The sequence below is a fragment of the Podarcis tiliguerta genome (assembly GCF_965153285.1).
Source record: "Podarcis tiliguerta genome assembly, chromosome: 8".
Taxonomy (NCBI): Eukaryota; Metazoa; Chordata; class Lepidosauria; order Squamata; family Lacertidae; genus Podarcis; species Podarcis tiliguerta.
Genome location: NC_139541.1, coordinates 57,756,200 through 57,775,527, shown reverse-complemented (window position 1 = coordinate 57,775,527; position 19,328 = coordinate 57,756,200). Strand labels below are relative to the sequence as shown.

At 43.6% G+C, this 19,328-nt stretch overlaps 1 protein-coding gene across 3 annotated transcripts in view; it reads left to right on the top strand.

The window, feature by feature from the left end:
• The window catches only part of CSMD2 (CUB and Sushi multiple domains 2), a 481,761-nt gene that overhangs the window by 64,235 nt on the left and 398,198 nt on the right, over window positions 1–19,328 (top strand). For all 3 annotated transcript variants that reach the window (XM_083453238.1, XM_083453235.1, XM_083453239.1), the window contains exon 2: window positions 4,453–4,669. In XM_083453238.1, the coding sequence (XP_083309364.1) occupies window positions 4,453–4,669 (217 nt within the window). The remainder of the gene's footprint in view (window positions 1–4,452; window positions 4,670–19,328) is intronic.

Here is a 19,328-nt window from a genome sequence, read left to right as displayed (position 1 = left end):
AAAGCAAGGACATGGTTCTGATCCGTGTGTTGTACTGATGACCATTTGAGAAAGGCCCATCACTGCTATGGAGGCCATGAATTCCCAAGCCGGACCTGAGGCATCCTCAGCATGGATGTAGAAGTCACCCGAGACCACAGTTCTGGGTTCCTTCAACGCAACACCCAAGACAACCTCAGCCAGCTCAGTCAGTCAAATACTAACCTGTCTCTCTGGCCCCAACACCAGATGCAAGCCCTCCAGTTCCACAGCAAGAGAGAGGGGTTTCCTGGTGGTATGAAGTGAACTCCTGTAGATCACAATAACACAACCTGCACCACCACCACAACCCCATTCCAGGCTGGGCTTTGGTTGCACTGAGTAACTGGGTGGGAAGAGCTGAGTCAGATTTGGCCCACCAGGTTCCCCCACCCAGATCTTGGTGATGCACACCAGGTCAGCTTGCTTATACACAATCAAATCATGAATCAGCATGTTTTTATTACAGACTGGCCAGTTAATCAGGAGCAGGACCACCCAACTGTTAGGGGCAGTGGTAGAACATCTATGGTGTGCCCAGGCGGAGACCCCCGACCCCAAGAGCCACCCGGAAGAAAAGAATAAGGCATGACAACGTGTTGTGGGATTAAATTAGCCACAACTTTATTTAAACTTTCCTTGGCTTATGAATTGGGCGTGTATCCCTTCCAGTCCCCAGCCGGGGGTCTAAGGCACATCAGGGTAATCAGGTCCGTCTGGGAAGTGGGCTGGCTCTGGAAGATGTTTGTTTACTCAGAGTGCCCGCCCCCATTTCCCTGCAGCATTGGGGAGTGCACTGACCACCTTTCAGTGTATGGCCAGTGATTCCCCACTGACCCAGCCCCTTTAATGGAGAACCCTGGGATCGTGGGAGGCGGGGGAGACACCACTGCTTCACCCCCTCCCCCACATTTAGGGAAGATCGACTATGATTCCGCCCAAGGCCTAAAACCGCCAAAGTTGTGACATCTGCTACGGGGAAGGCGAAACCTGCCAATGCAGGGAAATTCCTTCCCTGTCCCTTAACAGCAACCATCCTACAACCGTAGCAGCACTTGCATACCTGTGGTGGGGGATATCAGGCACAAACACCAATCGTCATCCCTTCAGTGTCTTCCTCTGTAATGCCTACCCATCCCCTCAATCACTTAGACTCAGTATGACCCATGCAACTGTTTGGCACAGGATGCCATTATGGCCACTCACATAAAATGGCTTTAGAAAAAGATGAGATTGATTAGAGAAGGACGGGACTTCTTTATGGCTACCAGTCAGGAACTCCAGAAACACACCTTCCACTTTCAGCCACAGTATGGATCTAACTTGGGAATGTTTGAGGAATGCAATCTTGCAAATTGTGTCATGGACTGACCTGATCTGCACCTCCCAAACTAATGTGCAGATCTGAACATAGCTGTCACCAACTTTCATACTCATCCAAATGCTGCGACTCAGTTCTTGGCTCACAAAAAGCATCGAAATGTGTTTAGAAATGCATATTCAAATGTGGGTTTTCATGTGAGTTTTATTTAAAATGCAAATTATCGTGGAAAAGGAACAGAACAGGTTTATGAGTGAACATATTTACAAGTGACAGACGGATTGGAAAGAAACTGATCCTGTGCCTAATCTGATTTAGGGGAGGGATCGATGATACCATTGTGTGCTTCTCAGCGGCTTGTGGTTGGCTGTTGTCAGCAGATAGAATGCTGCGAAAAATAAAGATTTCTTTTTATTGGAACAGCATCTAGCAAGCTATTTATATATCGGTCACCTTGGTACATTTCTGTTGTAAAGGCACTGTAATTTTGCTTTGCTGATCTGACTTAACTGTGTGACTCATTAGTGTCTTGCCCCTCTGGAGCAATCCTAATAAATATGATCATTTGCCTAATCCAACTACAGACAGGCTCCCTCCTTGGGATAAATATGGCAACTGAAGATCTGTGGAGGGGAGAAATGGAAGTCCAGCAAGCAGACAGTCACGGAACTGGAGTCAAAGCGTTCAAAAGACAAATATGCACCCCTCCCCACCAAAAAGGACATAAAGCTATGGGTTTCTTTTTGTGGTGCCAGAGCAGGTCAAACAAATTACGCCTGGTTCTAATGAATGCTCACATTTAGTTTCGTTCCTTGGTGTGTTTGTGTGTGTTTTGGATGTGGTGCAGTCAATCAGTCTGGTGTTCGTAACTCCACTGGCAGTGTTTATGAAAAGCAGCAGCAGCAAGCAGAAAGAAATACTTTAAAAAATGCCATCACTGCCACAGATCAATGCATTTTAAAATTAAAATGGCTCAGCATTTATCATGTGAACCAAGCCAGAATCATGGGTGAAAGGGAGACAGTAGTTATTGCATCAGGACAAAGCCTCACAGTGGCTTTGGTTTTTTTAATGTGGTTAATTTTTATAATGTGTTTCAGTGCGCATTTTGTTCAATGGCTGAGATCCTGGTTTTGTTCCTGTTGGCAGGAGTATTCCCTGCACAGATTTACACTCATATGCAGGGATGCCAACAGGATTTCCTGGGCCCAGTACACTGTGTGTGGATTGGGCCTCCGGCATCCCACCCCCTCCCCACATCCGCTAAGAATTGCTGCACGTAACACCTTAACCTAGCCTACCTCACAGGGCTGTTGCAAATATAAAGGGGGGGGGGGAGGAAAACATCCACAACCTTGAGCTGCTGGGTGGAAAATCAAGATACAGATCTATGCCCCCTTGGCAGCTTATGCTCACTAGAGCTATTGGGCTGCTAGGTGGTTACAGGGATGTGGCTAATGATAAATTTAAAAATGCTAATAATAAAAAGTCTGTTTCCTGCCTGCCTGTCTCTGATTTTGAATGGGTGTGGGGGGTGGGAGGCAGGTTTGGAATTAGGAAAAAAAAAACGCCCTAAAAATCAAGGAAAAAGGAATCTGGGACACAACTAGACATTACATGTAGATCCTCAGCAGATCTAATGTGTAGCTGCCTGCTGGGACTAGCTTGTATGAGTGAGGCATTCAGGCAGGTTGCAATTCATGCTCCCCTGCTGCATGTAGTCTTTGCACACTTGAGTTCTCCTTTGACCTATCCTCTTTTTTTCTAAGAGCGTTTTAAATTTACCATATTGTTTTATAGTCTCTTATCCTTTCTTTGGCGATCACTCGTAGCCGAGTAAGATTGTCATCCATAAACACAGTTTATCCTTACAGCAGACCTGTAAAGTGGAATGTAGTGCAGTTTTAGCAAAACAAAAGGAACTGTGACTTAAAGACTAATAAAGGGATAAATATTATGGCATAAGCTTTATTTGGCTATTGGATGCCTCATTCCTCATAATCTTTGTACGTTTATGTAATTATACATTTGCTCACCTTCAAATTACTACCGGGCTATTGCTTTATTTCTGCTATCCCTTTGGCTGATAGGGTGCCAGAGCAATGTAACAATGAGTAACGCATAATGAGCCTGTGGCAGCAGAAATGCTCAATTAGGTCTCTGGATCTGATGGGCTGACTTAAAAAAAAGTTTAAAGACAAGACTCTTGCCAATTGGCTTATTGAGAAAATTGATAGGGCTCATGAGCAAGATAGTACTATTACACTCATGCTCTGCTTGTTAGCTTCCTATAGGCACCTGGTTGTCCACAGTGAGAAGAGAATGCTGGACTGTAGAGGTCTTTGTCTGATCCAGCAAGGCTGCTCTTATGTTTCTATGTTCAGGAAGCAGTGAAACAAACAAAGGCATTTATGGTGGCTGCTGTCATCTTATAGCACTCTCACTCCAGAGTTTCCCAAATTCAATCCAAGTCCACAACTTCCTTGTGAAACTTACATCTTTAGGAGTGGTCCACATTCCTTCCTCTGATTGCTTCGCAACAGCAGTGGATGTTAGCAGAAGTTAAGAACTCCCTCCATGCTTTGTGTTCCAACTTTCTTTAGAAACAACCAATTGATTTTTTTAAATTGAGACCTTAGAGTCTGGGGCTTCTGTTGGCCTTGGACTCCCCCCAAAGTGTGACCTCTTTTTCACATCTGCCAGTGGTCCTGCTCATGTGGTTCCCCTACCAGTGAAGGATTGGGAGGGAGAGAGAGATGACTCTTGCTGATTCCCTTTTCAGCCCCTTCCATTTCCACAAATTAGAGAGAGGTGGCACAAGGAGCTGAATGAACAGGGGGAAAATTGCCCCTCAACAAGACTTTTGTCAGCAGGATCTCCTGCTCAATATGTTCATGAACGGAAGAAGCACTTGCCTTCATGATAGTCTAGTTCAGATCAAATCTATTGAAATCAATTAGTTTGTGGCCTTTGAGTTTCTGGGGGAGCTAGTCATTAGTATGATTGGGCTATAATCTCCTAATGATTCAGTGATGGCTCTTGTGTTGCCCAGCTAAAATCCTGCAGCAATAATGCAGCTTCTGTCATATTTTCTCCTTTCCTCTTCTCCCCAGCCCAGAACTGCAGTTACGTTTTGCGAGGTCCAAACGGGACAATACAAAGTCCAGGATTCCCGTACGGCTATCCAAATTATGCAAACTGTACATGGACAATCACCGCCAAGGAGCAGAACAGAGTGCAGCTTGTATTCCAGTCCTTTGCGCTAGAGGAAGATTTTGATGTGCTGTCTGTCTACGATGGGTTGCCTCAGCAGGGAAATCTAAGAACGAGGTATGAAAAAGGAGGGTTTAAAAAAATATCTGTCATTCAGAGATGGGAAATGTTCACAAGCACATTAAGATGTCTGTTGGTTGGATTAGAACACTTTGAATGAAGGTTTTATGTTTCAATAAAAGCAGGTCCTAGCTCTATTTCTGTAAAGTTATCTCAGCTGTCTGGATTTCACACACTTGATAAGGCCTCAAAAATATTGCTAAGCATGTTTGATGGCATGGTGTTATCAGTGCAGTTGCTGCCTGAGACATCTGGAAAAGTTAATTAGAAGTTGTTGCTAGAGGAACTGAGCTTGGAGAGGAAGCTTTCTAAAAGTCAAGTCCCTCCCCTCCCTGCAACCCCATCTTTAGGGATAGCAGATAAATAATTGGCAATTTGTGAAAATCTTAAAACTGAGAGGTTTTGCACTCCCTCTCCAGTCTTTGAAGTCTCACTCTTCAAAACCTTATAATGTTCATTTTATATATTAAAGTATTTCTATACCAATATATCATAAAATATCAGGGTGCTTTGCAGTTAAAATATAAAACACAGAAACACAGTGTTGTTGTTGTTTTTTAAATACAGATAATAGTTAAGATGACTGGGAAATCATTTTTTAAAAATAATAATAAAAAAAGCCACAAAATTGTTTCAGCATAAAATGGTTTTCAAGAGATGCCTGAAAGTCAAAAGCAAGGATGCCTGTGAAATCTCTGCTGGAAGAATGTTACCCAACATGGGACTAACAGCACTAAATCCCTGATTTCTACTTGAAGTCTGGCCCCCTGTAACAACTAGCAATGCTCCAGATGGTCTAAGTGATCAAACTGGAATATAAGAGGTCGTGCTGGGATATATCAAGCTGAGATATATGTAGTCAGGAAAAGTTTGGCTTCTTGGACTTTGGTCTCCACTTACTGGAGGAAGGATTTCTCGCTAGAGATGGGCTGCATGCTGCATCTCACAGCAGTTGGCAATAATGTGTTTGCTAAGAGTCTCATGAACCTGATTAGGAGAGCCATAAACTAAATCCTGAGGGAGAGGGAGACAATATTACAGATAACAGGGGAACACATGGTACTGGAGATAATAGCTTCATTGTTGCACAGGAAACTGAGGTGGTGGTACAGAAACTTGCCAAAGGGCAGGAAACTACAAGAAGGAAGCAGCTTGTGGTGTCAGTTTTCTCTATACTAATGCACAGAATATGGGAAACAAGCAAGAAGAATGGGAACTTTTAATACAGGATGGCAAATATGACCTGGTAGGCACTACTGAAACCTGGTGGGGTGAGACTCATGACTGGAATATATGAATTGAGGGGTATAACCTGTTTAAAAGGAATAGACCAAACAAGAAGGAAGGAGGAGTAGCATTATATGTAAAGGATGTGTACACTTGTGAAAAGATCCATGACCTGGAGCACAGAAAGCAGATTGACAGGATATGGAGGAAAATTGTAGGAGAGGGAAACAACAGTGACGTTACTGTGTCACCTCCAAGCCAGACTGAAGAATTAGATAATGCCTTCCTAGAGCAGATTATCAGACGTTCAAAACGGAGAAATATAGTAGTCATAGGAGACTTCAATAAACCTGATATCTGTTGGAACTCAAACTCTGCCAAGAATGTTAGATCCAACAAATTCCTAAATTTCCCCACTGACAGTTTCATTTACCAGAAGGTGGAAGAAGCAACAAAGGGAACATCTATCTTGGACTTAGTCCTCACTAAAAGGGAGGGTCCTCAACAAAAGAGAGAAACTGATCGATGAAGTGGAAGTACTGCAAACCATGGGAAGAATTGATCATGTCCTCTTGGGTGTCATGATACAGAGGAAAGAGAAAGCTGAGTGTAATTGGAGGTGCACTCTTATCTTTAAAAAGCTTCAAAAAGCAGAAAGAACTACTGGGTGAGATCCCATGATCAGAAATACTACCAGCCCCATGATCCTCAGCGGGCAATGATTCCATACAGGTCATTTGCTACTGAGTGTGCAACCACTTGGGGAAGAAGGGGCCAGGGGAAAAAGAGTGTTGGCTAAATTAAATTATGCTTTCTAAGTGCTTGTACTGAACACATGAAAATCCCTCAAAGTGGTTTTGAGCATGGAGTATGGATCACTTGAAGAGCACAGTTTGTTGTTTGGGACAAGCAGCAGGATGCTCACACATTCCTTGTCAGTACACCAGCCCCCTACTTTGTTTCTTGGTTATTTCCTCAGAGTTTAACAAAAGCACATTCATTATGCCAAGTTTATTACACAACAGCATTTGATTTGCATTTCATTCAGATTGCAGAGTTTCCTAGTGCCAGACTCCATGTATAGTCCAGCAGATGATTTCAAATATGTGTGGCTGTAGCTCAGTAGTGAATCCCATGCTTAATGTGCAGAAGTTCCAGCCCCAGTCTTTGGCACCCCTGTCTACATGGACTTCAGGCAGCAGAGCTGGAAGACTGCCTGACACCTTAGATAATTGCTGTCTATCAAGAGTTTGACAGTGTTGGTGTGAGATGGGCCACATGTCCACTTTGTACAGTAATCTGAGGAGCAGCATCCTGAAAAGGTCCGGGTGGAAGCTGCAGACTGCCTTTAGCAGGAAAATTTCATTGAAGAACTGAGTATTTTCAGTCCTCTTGGCACATCCCCTAGCCGATGGAGATCTCACTATGACAAAAACTTCAGAACCAAGCAAAAGCTATGATAATGGAGGGCCATGATCTCCCATCATTGATTTGAGGCAGGAATTAACTGGGTGGATTTCTGTGTGACCCAATTATGTGCACAAGGTCAGATGTTGACAACTTTTAATGGTCCCCTCTGGCCTTGAAGTACTCTGAAAGTTATCATGTGTTACATTATACAGTAAGCCATTTGCTCTCTGGTGTAACTTCAGAACAAGTCCCACAACCTTTGAGTGTCTCTGTTAGCTCAACTGGAAGAATCTGGGTTAAAGAAGCAGAAGTTACAGTGGAAACCAGCTGCTCTGCTGGTGTGAGAGATGAGCAGAGCAGTGCCAGTAAATAAATTATACCTTTTGCTTATGACAATGGAGGTTTCACTTCCTTTCTTTTTATTATCTTTAAGATCAAGTTTGTGCAAATTTCTTACTTTATTATTTAATTCCTAAAAGGGAAGGGCTGTAGCTCAGTTGTACAGCATCTGCTTTGCGTGCAGGAAGTCTCAGGTTTAATCCCAAACATCTCCAGTTAGGGCTGGGAAAGCCCCTGTCTGAAATCCTTGAGAGCCACAGCCAGTAAATGTACTAGACCAGGCATCCCCAAACTTGGCCCTCCAGATGTTTTGGGACTACAATTCCCACCATCCCTGACCACTGGTCCTGTTAGCTAGGGGTGATGGGAGTTGAAGTCCCAAAACATCTGGAGGGCTGAGTTTGGGGATGCTACATTTCTAACTCTCAGATATACAAGCAGATTGGAAGTAAGGGGACTCATAAAAACAAGGTGGAAACCCACCAAATCTTACATTGGATTCTCATCATCAACAACTAATAATCAGCTCCCAGTCAGTGAACATAAACTCATCAGCACTGAGCATTAGGAACTAATCAGCAGGAACACCTGGACATCCTTGTTTTTCAGCAAACGTTTTGACTGATTCTCTTGAAGAACATTGGCCATGAGAGTCTCCCGAGCATTGTAGAGTACAGGTGGGAAGTAAAGATGCTCATTCAAAAGAGACATTCTTGAATGTGTGCTTTCAGTGACCCTCGTTCGTAGGGAACTGATTGGACTTTGAAACTCACTTGGGGTTATGTAGTTGGGTTTAGTTATTCCCTTGTTTTATTGAACCAACCATAACCAAGCTGTGAAGTTGTTTATGGAGTGTGAGTTTCCATATTAACAAAATGATCATGGCCTCCTATTTTTTCACATGTTTTGGTGACAGGGAGCCCCGTGCACTAGCTGGCAGCTTGTAGGTGACTTAAATCAATTTTAAAGAACAAGAGTAACATGCACTGCCCCCGGCCCCATCCTGCAAAACCATTGAGGTGAATGTCAGTGAAGGTACTACCGGAAGACCAGCCCCTTAGTGCCATGCCAGTCACTCCTGAAGAGAAGGCAGGCAGGCAGAGTTTAGCTAAGCGCACAAACTTCAAATTAACTTGCAATGGATCATAGTTTGAATTACAGTAATATTAGCTAGGGGGCATATAAGGCTTGGTCCACATCCAGTCTTTTCAAACCCATCAGGTTCACTTTCTAAACTGCCACATATTTGTGGCAGCACAACTTAAAGCAAAATGTATTTTAAAATATCTCTTTGGGGTTTTTTTTTCCTGAAGGGGGAAACCTTTTCATATCCCCATGTTAACCCTAATCCTCTATGTGGTTACCTGGAAGTTCCATTAGCTTAAATGAAACAGACAGAACAATCGAAACTATAGGCATGATTTATGTCTGCTGGCAACATCCCAACTTTGAAACCTCATTCAAACCCTGTTCAGAATCATCTGGGAGGGTCTGATGCCAGCAGAAATCACCTGAGCCCAGTGGAGGAAACACAAAGATTCATACAGCACCCACAGCAACACCACTGATGTCACAGAATCAGCACACACTGCTCACTCAGCATGCACAGCACCCCCACCACACACAATCATGAATGAACATGGACAAACACCCTCCCCATGTACAGGCAAACAGGTACAAGGAGGTATATATGGCACAGCCAGAACACACACACAAACAGCAAGACCAAGCAGAACATTAAACAGACACAGACCTGCCCAAAGTCCCTTGTGCCCAGTGACGGCAGTCTCTCACACACAGGCCAAGGAACAAACACCACAGATGGGGAGCCGTAGGTTTGCTGCAAGCATGGAAGGCGATGCACCCCCCAAATGGCACAGCAGCTCAGATAAGAGACAGGCAAATCAAACACCCTCTCTCACTGCAGGTCTTGACAAAGCTTCATCACACTCTGCTGCAGGGGACCAGAATGCTGCAAACCCTCTGTAAGAAGGCTGCTATTGTCTGCAGCTGTATCTTCCCAATGCCCCCCACAGTGTGTTGTCAGGGCCAGGTTTAAGTGGTTAATCTCCCCACTTCCCACTTGTCCCCCACTTCCTTTTTGAGGGTATGGTGATGCTGAGCAGATCCTGTGGGCACTGACAGCATGCATCTATGCCAGCATTGGTTTTCCTCTGCTGGATGGGTGATCTCTCTCACACACACATATATGTATATACACACACCAGCATACCTGGCGCTTTAGTTTCCTAGTAAATATACAGTGGTACCTTCAGGTTACATACGCTTCACGGTACACACTCCACTAACCCAGAAATAGTGCTTCAGGTTAAGAACTTTGCTTCAGGATAAGAACAGAAATCGGGTTCCAGCGCCGCGGCAGCAGCAGGAAGCCCCATTAGCTAAAGTGGTGCTTCAGGTTAAGAACAGTTTCAGGTTAAGTACGGACCTCCAGAACGAATTTAGTACTTAACCTGAGGTACCACTGTACTTAAGATTGCAGCTTTAGTTGATGTCCCATCCTGAAAAATGAATTTTAAAAAGAGTTTAACCTGTGTCTCATTGTTCTGTGCTTTATCAGCATTTTGATTTTGGTTCTACTAATATTTTTTCCTGCATCCTTTCTTTATAAAACTTTTTTTAAAAACAAAAAAACTCACAGCTGTTGCCAATACAGAATTTTTGTTTCTTTTCTAAGCTATCAATTTTACGTGCCCCCCCAACTTCCTCTCTCTGCTTTCCAAATGTACTCCATTCATCATCTGCCTGCTAGCCTTGAAGATGGATGACTGTACATCATTTATCAAAGCTCATGCCACCAACTTGCTGGCCAGAAAAGGGGAGCAGGGGAGGACTATAGAGGAAAGTTTCTGGAAGGAAAGATGAACAGGTCCATCGGTGAAACATGCTCCAGTCAAGTGTATAGGATGAAGCCCCATCTGCATTTGATTTCTTCTTTTTAATGGAGAAGGTTGCTCTTTGGAGCAGAAATGTGGCAGAAGGGAGAAAGTGCATATCCCTTTTCAAAGATTGTTTTTCTGGTTATAATTTCCCTGCCCCAAATGCTTTCCCTCTGTGCATCTCCTTTTCCTGCTTAGGGATGGGGGAGAAATTTGATGTATTTTGCATTTAAAGGCGAACTTACCTAATTTACACTTTGAATTGAAACATAGGCAACTTTTGAAATTCACGCTTCTCTGAATTTCGCAATCCAGTTCTTAAGCTAAGCAATGTGTACAAAAGTGAATATACATTGCTGGTAAAGTGCACATAAAAATACATGTTTTAGCAAAAAGATAAAAAATGTGTTATGTTATGGGAAATGGGGGAAAATGTGTATATTAAGCAAAATTTCCTATGTAAAATTAGGAGAACTGAATTCAGGATTGGAAAAAAGAGAAACTGAGAATCTGAAATTGGCTCGGGGGAAGATGTCATGAGGTACCTCTCCTCCAAGAGAACCTTTTTTGGGTTGGGAAGAAAACAAGGGAGACAGTCTGGGTAGGTTGCAAAGCACTGGATGCATTTTAATGAGGAAACAAACACACAAAGACACACACACACACACAGCATTGTCAGCCACCGTGCAGCCATATGGTATACTCAATCCTGCACACACCAAGATTCTGAAGAATTTCTAAAGTCCCCTGTACACAAGGCAGAAAAACATAAGCCTCTACATATGAGGTCCACTCAGCTCTTTGAATGACAAATATTAGTAAATGTTGCACTTTAGATTTAGTTTCTAACAGGAGTGCACCTGCTCAGAGTGCCAGCCAGCCAGCCAGCCATTCCCTCTTCCAGGTTACTCCACTCTGTTCTTCCCACCCCTTCCCCATTTTTCTTTTCCAATTGACTTTCCACATTCCATGGCTACTTAGCATGTTTCATCCTCCTTGGACTGTTTGAGGGCGTAGTTCCTCCTCACACACTTAAGATTAATTGTTCTTTTTCCCTTTTTGGTACGTTTGCAGTCTCAGCTTCCCTAGGCATGCATTTACCTCCTCTCGTTCCCTTGTTCCCCTGCTTTGGTTTCTTTCCTTTGCCAATCATAACCTGACACCTGAAGAAGGAAATGATGGAGCCATATAATTTGTGGTTGGAACAAGAGCCTATGTTTTGATATCCCTTCTCCCTTGTTGTCCATGTTCTGATTATGGACCCTGACATCAAAGAGGAAACATTTGCTAGCTGCTACTGTAAGATTAGAGGAAACAGTAGAATCTCTTATCCATTATTCAGTGAGCATCTGTTGGCATTCGTGTGCTGTTCAATGGCAGCCGCTGAGCCCGGTGCCAGAAACATACATCATTTGTTAATGGAGAAATGCCCTCGTCAGATCTGCGAATGAGTGCTATTGGCATTAGAAGCGTCTTAAATGCTTTTGCAGCTGTAAAACTTGGCCTCCTCAGCAGTGTGATCAACCGATGAGAGACATAATTTTATTATTGTTGTCATTATTGTTAAACAAAACTTTTATTGTGTGATTGTGTGAAGGGAGGATCAATTATTAACCAGGTTGGTCAGTGTAAAGATCATTGACAAATTACCTGTTTACCTGTTTGATTAATCTTGTAGTTATTCTTGCAAGAGAATTGGGCTTCAATGATTTTCAGTTGTATGTGCTGAAACCTTGAAAGTTTTCAAGGATAGCCCCAGACAGAGTCCACTGGAATCATATAATCAAGAGGTTAGTAGAGGATGCACGACTGTAACTAAGCCATTTCAGGAAAGGCAGTAGCTACTGAACCAGCCATAGTTGGGTAAAGGTGCTTCATGGCATTGGAGACAGCTGGGCTCCAAAAAACACCAGTGACTCCAACAGCACCTGCAAGCTATAAACGTGCTTGCTCAGCAGGAGTCCAACACTATCCATAGCAGGCTGTCTACCCAATGCATGTACTTTTTAGTTTGGAGAAAAAGGTGAGTAAGAGGCAACATGATAGAAGTTAAAAATTAAGCATGAGGTGGAGAAAGCAGAGAAAAGCTTTTCTCCCTCTCAGTGATGGAATTTATGTTCCTATACTGAAGCTGAATGTTGGAAGATTCGGGACAGATAAAAAAAAGTAATCCTTCGTGCAGCGCGTAGTTAAACTTTGAAAGCTGCACCCCCAGGAGGTAGTGATGGTCATCAACTTGGATGGCTTTAAAAGAGGATTAGACCAATTGATGGCAAGTAACCATGATGGCTAAAGGGACACAGGGGGCGCTGTGGTCTAAACCACAGAGCCTAGGGCTTGCTGATCAGAAGGTCGGCAGTTTGAATCCCCATGATAGGGTGAGCTCCCGTTGTTCGGTCCCTGCTCCTGCCCACCTAGCAGTTTGAAAGCATGTCAAAGTGCAAGTAGATAAATAGGTACCACTCTGGCAGGAAGGTAAATGGCATTTCTGTGCGCTGCTCTGGTTCACCAGAAGCAGCTTAGTCATGCTGGCCACATGACCCGGAAGCTGTCTGCGGACAAACGTCGGCTCCCTCGGCCAGTAAAGCAAGATGAGCGCTGCAACCCCAGAATCGTCCGTGACTTGACCTAATGGTCAGGGGTATCTTTACCTTTACCTTTAACCATGATGTCTATGCTCTGCCTCCATGATTAGAGGCGAAAATGCTTTTGAATGCCAGTTGTTGGTATCATTTGCACTTCCATTTTTAAAAAGGTTTTAAAGGCTGCAAGATCCATGATGGATCTTGCACACCCTGTCTGTTTTGGCTTTTAGGTACTGCAGGATCTGGGAAAGCTCCCAGGAACAGTAGGAGTAGACTCAACAAAGCCCAGCTGAGTCCTTTTATCCACAAGCAGGGCGTGATTACTGCACTCTTAGAATTCTGGGTCCATGCTGTGTGCTTTGTCACCAGGGAATCCCTTGGATTGTGTGCTCTCTGCCTTCATCTTTGGGAACTTTGAAAAAACAGTCGTGCTTCTTGAATGGTCAGTTGCTGCTGCCAAGTTTGCCCTCCACAGAATGCTGCTCCTCTAATAGTGTGTTTGGGTTCTTCAGGGGCTATGAGACCTCTTCAGCAGAAGATGGGAATCTGGGTCTGAATCAGAGAGTTCTGGGTTGTAATCCTGTGAAATTTCCCCACTTTAGATTTGGAATGACATCATGGTCAGCCTTCAGTAGCCCATGTGCATGTAGATTCATGATGAGCAAGGGGGCCTGGGTTCAACACAGTTCATCTGGCATCCAATGAGTTCCTTGCTAAGCTGGAGACTGAACCTTTACCTCTCCAGTTAAAATGAAATCTTTCTGTGCTATGGATCGCTTCATTATTTAACTTGGCTTGCAGCCTCTGCAGAATATACAAAATAGCTGTATTCAGGGAAATTATATGTGTCTGCATTAGCTTTTCTGAAATACCAATCTTGCTGTGCTGGAGGGATGTGGGGAGTTTATTGTTTGTCATGTTGCATTGGCTTGCCGGGAGTTAAATGCACTTAACATCTGTGTGCTGCTGTTGGAAAATAATAAACTATGCACTGTTTGTCTCGTGCACATATTCACCTGAGAAAGGTCAGGTAATCAGAGGTCCTGTCATATCACCTTAGGGAGGTTCTGAATATTTATATGTGACTTTGACTCCTGCTACTGCACAAGGCAAGAGACAGGAAGGACAGTCAATGTTGGTCTGGGAAAAATGATTCGGCACATTTCTGCAATGGTGAGAAATTTGAGAGTGCATGAAATCAGGCTTTATTTTTCTTATTTGTAAAAAAATGTGTTTAACACCCCCCACTTTAACAAAAGCTTCCAAGGTAGCTGACCCTTTTCAAGAACAATTTAACACAACAGAACTGCAATTAAAGTCATTGTGGGAGAACCAGGAAACAAACATAAACCCAACATAAAAATATGAAAATTAAAAGCTCTCAAAAGTTATATATTAAATGTATGGGGGGAAGGTTGTCACCTAGCTCTGAAAAGATGGCAAATGTAGCTAGATACCAGCTGAGTGTTCCTAGAGTGAGCATTCTACAGCTGTGGCACTACCACAGATAATGCTCTGTCTCTGTAGCCATGCACCACACAATAACAGGTAACAGTAAGGCTGCATAGGACTCTGAACTATACCTGGAAACAACTTGAAAGCTAATGAGAGATCTCTCTCAATTAGTTCCAGCCACCTGAAATATATCTAAAAGTAACTCTAAATTTGTTTGATGTATTCTGATCCAACTATAGCCACTTGGTAGGCTCGACACTGAGCTCTAACCTGTGTCTGGTTCGATTCAGAATGAGTTTTCCACCACTAACACTCTAGCCATCTCAGCAATTGTTTCATCGCCCTCAGCCCTAGAGAAAACCATGGGGCTGTCCGGGCTCAATGCAATTGGAGAGGGCGCTTCAATAGCCCTGGTTAACTCCGCATTCCAGTGGGCCACCAGGGAAACTGCAGTTACAAGTAGCAGCATCAGCACTGGTGTTGCCCTTGTGGCCACCAGGTCACATCCTTTGCAATGCCTGGGACCTAGCATCCATCTGGGCCAGTGTGTATGTATGTGGCAGTGACTGCCACCAAAAAACCATGGAGAATATTTATAGAAAATTCTGCAAAGCGGTCTTTTTTTCTGGGAGGAAAGGGGCTAAGGAAATTCTCAGAATTCCAGCCCCAACCAAAAACATGTCTTTCATGACATTTTTGGCTCAGCTCCAATCACAACTATGCCCAAGGTGTAACATGACAGCTTAAGGATGGTGAAAGGTAGCAGAATCACAAGTTTTTGTTTATTAGATTTCTGTACCTCAGCACTGATTACCTGGCAGAACACAGCTTTACTGGTTGTGCCAGTCAAGTGCTGGCTGGCAACCCTAATTATTTTTGTCAGTTGTCTGGGAACAAAATCTCCCCTCCTCCAAACATTCAGATTTGTAATTTATCTTCATCTGCCCCTGCCTCTAACCTTTGTTAGCCATTTAACCTTCCAGTACCATATTTTTCCTCATCAGTCAATGGAAGCACCCGGCTCCCGAACTCTAAGGTGTCACTGTGCTTGAAGGTTTGCAAAAAAACCAAAGACCCTCAAAGTGGTATGAAGAGGATGTATTTTTAGCTTCTCTCTTCTCCCATTTGAAAGAAAGGGTCTCCCTAATGCTGACCCCAAATGCTTGCCGCTAGCAGATTTTGCAAATTGCTGCTTCCACACTTAAAAAAGAGAGAGAGAAAGCAGAACAGCTACTCTGTTGCCGTGAATGAATGGGGATTTAGATCATTTTATAAATGTCTCTGTTCCTCTTACAGCCATAAAAATGAATTGTGTTATATAAACACACATACCTGATGATCATTTTGACCTTCAATTAGTGTGGTTAATGAGAGAAACGGCTTGTTGGAGGAGAAAAATAGAACAGGAGATGCAAAATTACTGTTAAAAAGGGCTTGAGAGGAATTATGTAGATGGGTAATGGAAATGGAAGCATAGACTGTAATACAGGCTGTGCATGCTAGAAAAACTGGAATTCTGCACTAAGCAGGGCACAATTCTGCAACTTGACTTGGCCATGGTGCCCAAAATGCTGGTAATTTTCAGATTGGATTATTGCTATGTATTCTACTTGGGGCTGCCCTTGAAGACGACCCAGAAACTTCAACAGGTCCAAAATGCGGCAGCAAAATTATTGGCAGAGGTTGCTTTTAGAACTCATATAGCCCCTTGTTCTAAAACAGCCACATTGGCTGCCAGCTCATTTTTGGGCCCAGTTCAAGGCGCTGACATTAGTGTTCAAAGCCCTAAATGACTTAGGCCCCAGATATCTGAGAGACCACCTCCTTCCATACAAACTCAAATAGGATCATTTTTTATTCTGAAAAGATGGAGATACTAGGGAGTGGGAGTAGATGTAGACCCCTCCCCAATAGTATTCAGAACTGCACAATTTGTAGGGCTGCTGCAGAGCTAGTCCTGAAACTGGTGAAGGGGGTGGGGTCGGGAGCAAGTAGGTAGTCCAGGTCAGGTGAAAGTTAAGATCCAGAGCACCAACCACATTTCTGAGGAACCAGTGGCTGGTTCATAGTCAAGCTCAGACAGCTGGTCAGATGGTATGACAAGGCACAGGAGTCTAGAGCAGCTACAACTTCTGACGAGTTGCGTAAACTGAGGAATCAAACCCAAGGCAATGTTTATATAAGGCCAGCTGGACTCCTATTTGCTCCCCAGATCACCTGGTCTGGCTGGGCCAATGAGTAGCAGTACCCCCCTCCGATCATAATCTAGGTGGCACAACAGTGTCCCAAAGATCATGCCAATAGCTTCTTTCACCTGACAATTGGCCTGATGGTAGAGGGGATAAGGAACCTGGCTCTTGCTGCCAGAGTCTCTGATGTGAGCTCCCTGGAAACTTACATCACCTTAGCTTCTCCTATAGAAGTGAATGGCAGAATGGAGACATTGGGGCACAGCATGCCTACCGCCCCTGAGAGTGGATGGTGTGACCAACAGGTACCCATTTGGAGGTGCAGGCTAAGGCCCTGTATATCATACTGCAGGTATCTAGCATTTATTGACAGTCTTAAATGTTGTGGGAGGCATGTGTAGGCCTGCTTTTGGGGGAAGAATTGCAGCTCACTGGTAGAGTACATGCTTTCTGTGCAGAAAGCCCCAGGTCCCAGTCCTTGCCATCTGCTGGTAGGGCTTGGGATGGGAGAGACTCCTGTCTTGAAACCTTGGACAGCTGTTGTCAGTCAGTGTGGATCAGACTAAGCAAGACGAACCCATTGGATTGAGTTGGAATAAAGCAGCTCCCTATGTTCCGTTGCAGGATGATGGTGACCGGATCTCAATTTCTCCCTCTCCCTTTCTTTGCCTGCCAAACATAAAGGGTCTCTAGCTGGTAAATAATATGTGCTATTCCCCAATGATGTAATTGCTTCTTAAATGGAGAAACATGAGCACAGATGCAATGGGGTTTCTGAATGGGCATCACTAAAGTAAAAGGGGTGAGGTTACAAGGGCAAAACCAACTGTCCGTGTAAGAGATGATTTGATTTCCCTCCCACTACTGACACCACTCCTTTGGCTTTTAAGCAATACAGATGGTTAATATTGTACTATCATTGCATATAACTGGAGTTCTATAATATATCAGAGACAAAGACTGTGTAATAGAGAAGTTCAGTTATTTCTCAATAAATGATTATACCAGCCTAGATGCATGCATATTTTTGTTTCATATATTATGTGAGGAGAATGGGAGTGTATGCAGGGACGTACACACACAGTAGTCGTGACCTTCAGAGTTTCCCAAGGGAGGCACCTCTTTAGCTGCTATATTTCCCTTTTATCAAAATTAATGGCCGCCTACGAGAAGCAATGCAATCTTAGTAGATCATTGGAGATACAATGAAATTGTGGAGTGCTATTGCTAGAGATATCAAATTGCTAGAGATATCAAATGGAGAACTGACAAATCTTTTGCACCCATTGACTTTAATTCATTGCTGCTGCTGGGCTCTCTAAGGGGAGGGAAGAACAATGCAGCTTTGAGAAGCAGCTTAAGAATTGGAAAATCGTGCTCAGAGAGCCAAGCTTCAAACTACCTTTTCTTCGTTCAGTATAGAAAACAATCGTTGGGTTTTCAGAGCTTTGAAGAAATGTGTTAGCAGCCTCAACTGATGAATGCTTGCTTCCCCGATCCCCAGAAGGTAGGAAGAAGGTGTCTGTACCTTGAGGCCTCAGGTGGAGCTGGTAATGGGTTTGGAGTTTTCACAGAAAACCTATGGGAACCATTTGGTTTCATTTTTATTTAAACATTTATACCATGCTTTTTGGGGAACTGCCTCCACAAAGGAGCTTGCAATCTCAAATAAAAGCCAACTCCATCTGATAATAAAAAATAAACAATACAAGATACAACTAAACAATAAACCAGCATAAAATGTGAAGGACAGGGGGGAAATGTAAAGCAAAATACAGATTATAGAAACAGCATGAGAACTAACAATTTATTTATTTTTAACACTGTAAAAATAAATAGGCTTATCTGGGAAGGCTTGGCAGAAAAATGATTTTCTATAAACACCAAAACCACAAGAAAGTTGGGTCTTGCTGCTCTTCTTAGGGAAGAGAAATCCAGAACTGGTGCCATGATGCTAAAGGTTTGTCTTTGAGTCACAACATGCCTTTCCTATGGCACCTGCACCATTAAGCCTAAGTATTTGGTCACTCCATCCCTTCATGATTTACAGCTAGGTTCTGGTCCAGCTGTGCACTGGTACTGACTTCCCCCTCCTGCCAATTAATACAATGCAAGGGGCATTCACATGCAGTCAAGTGGGCTATTTGGTGTTTCCTCTGAGTCTTTCCCTTGTTTGGTGTCATCTCTGCTCCTGATATCCTAGGAGAGAGAAGGGAGAGCCAGAGTTGGACTCAGGAAGGCAGTTCTGAAGTCAGCTGATTCCTGACAGTGACCCACTATGCTGAGGATGGAATGGCACATGGCAAAGAGTCCAAGCTGTCATTGAAAATGGCAGCTCCATGTCCAGTCGCCTCCCATCCCCTACTTCACAGTGTCTACTTCAGTTTGCCTTAGACTAAGTATGAGAGAAGCGCTGAGTTAGGCACATTCAGGGGCAACTGTATTCTTTTCTAGACTTCCTTTCCTTTCTCCTCCTCCTGGTCCAGCCTTGAGAAGGAGATTGTTGCATCTGCTTTTAAACTAACAATAGTTTATTGTTTCAACTGACACG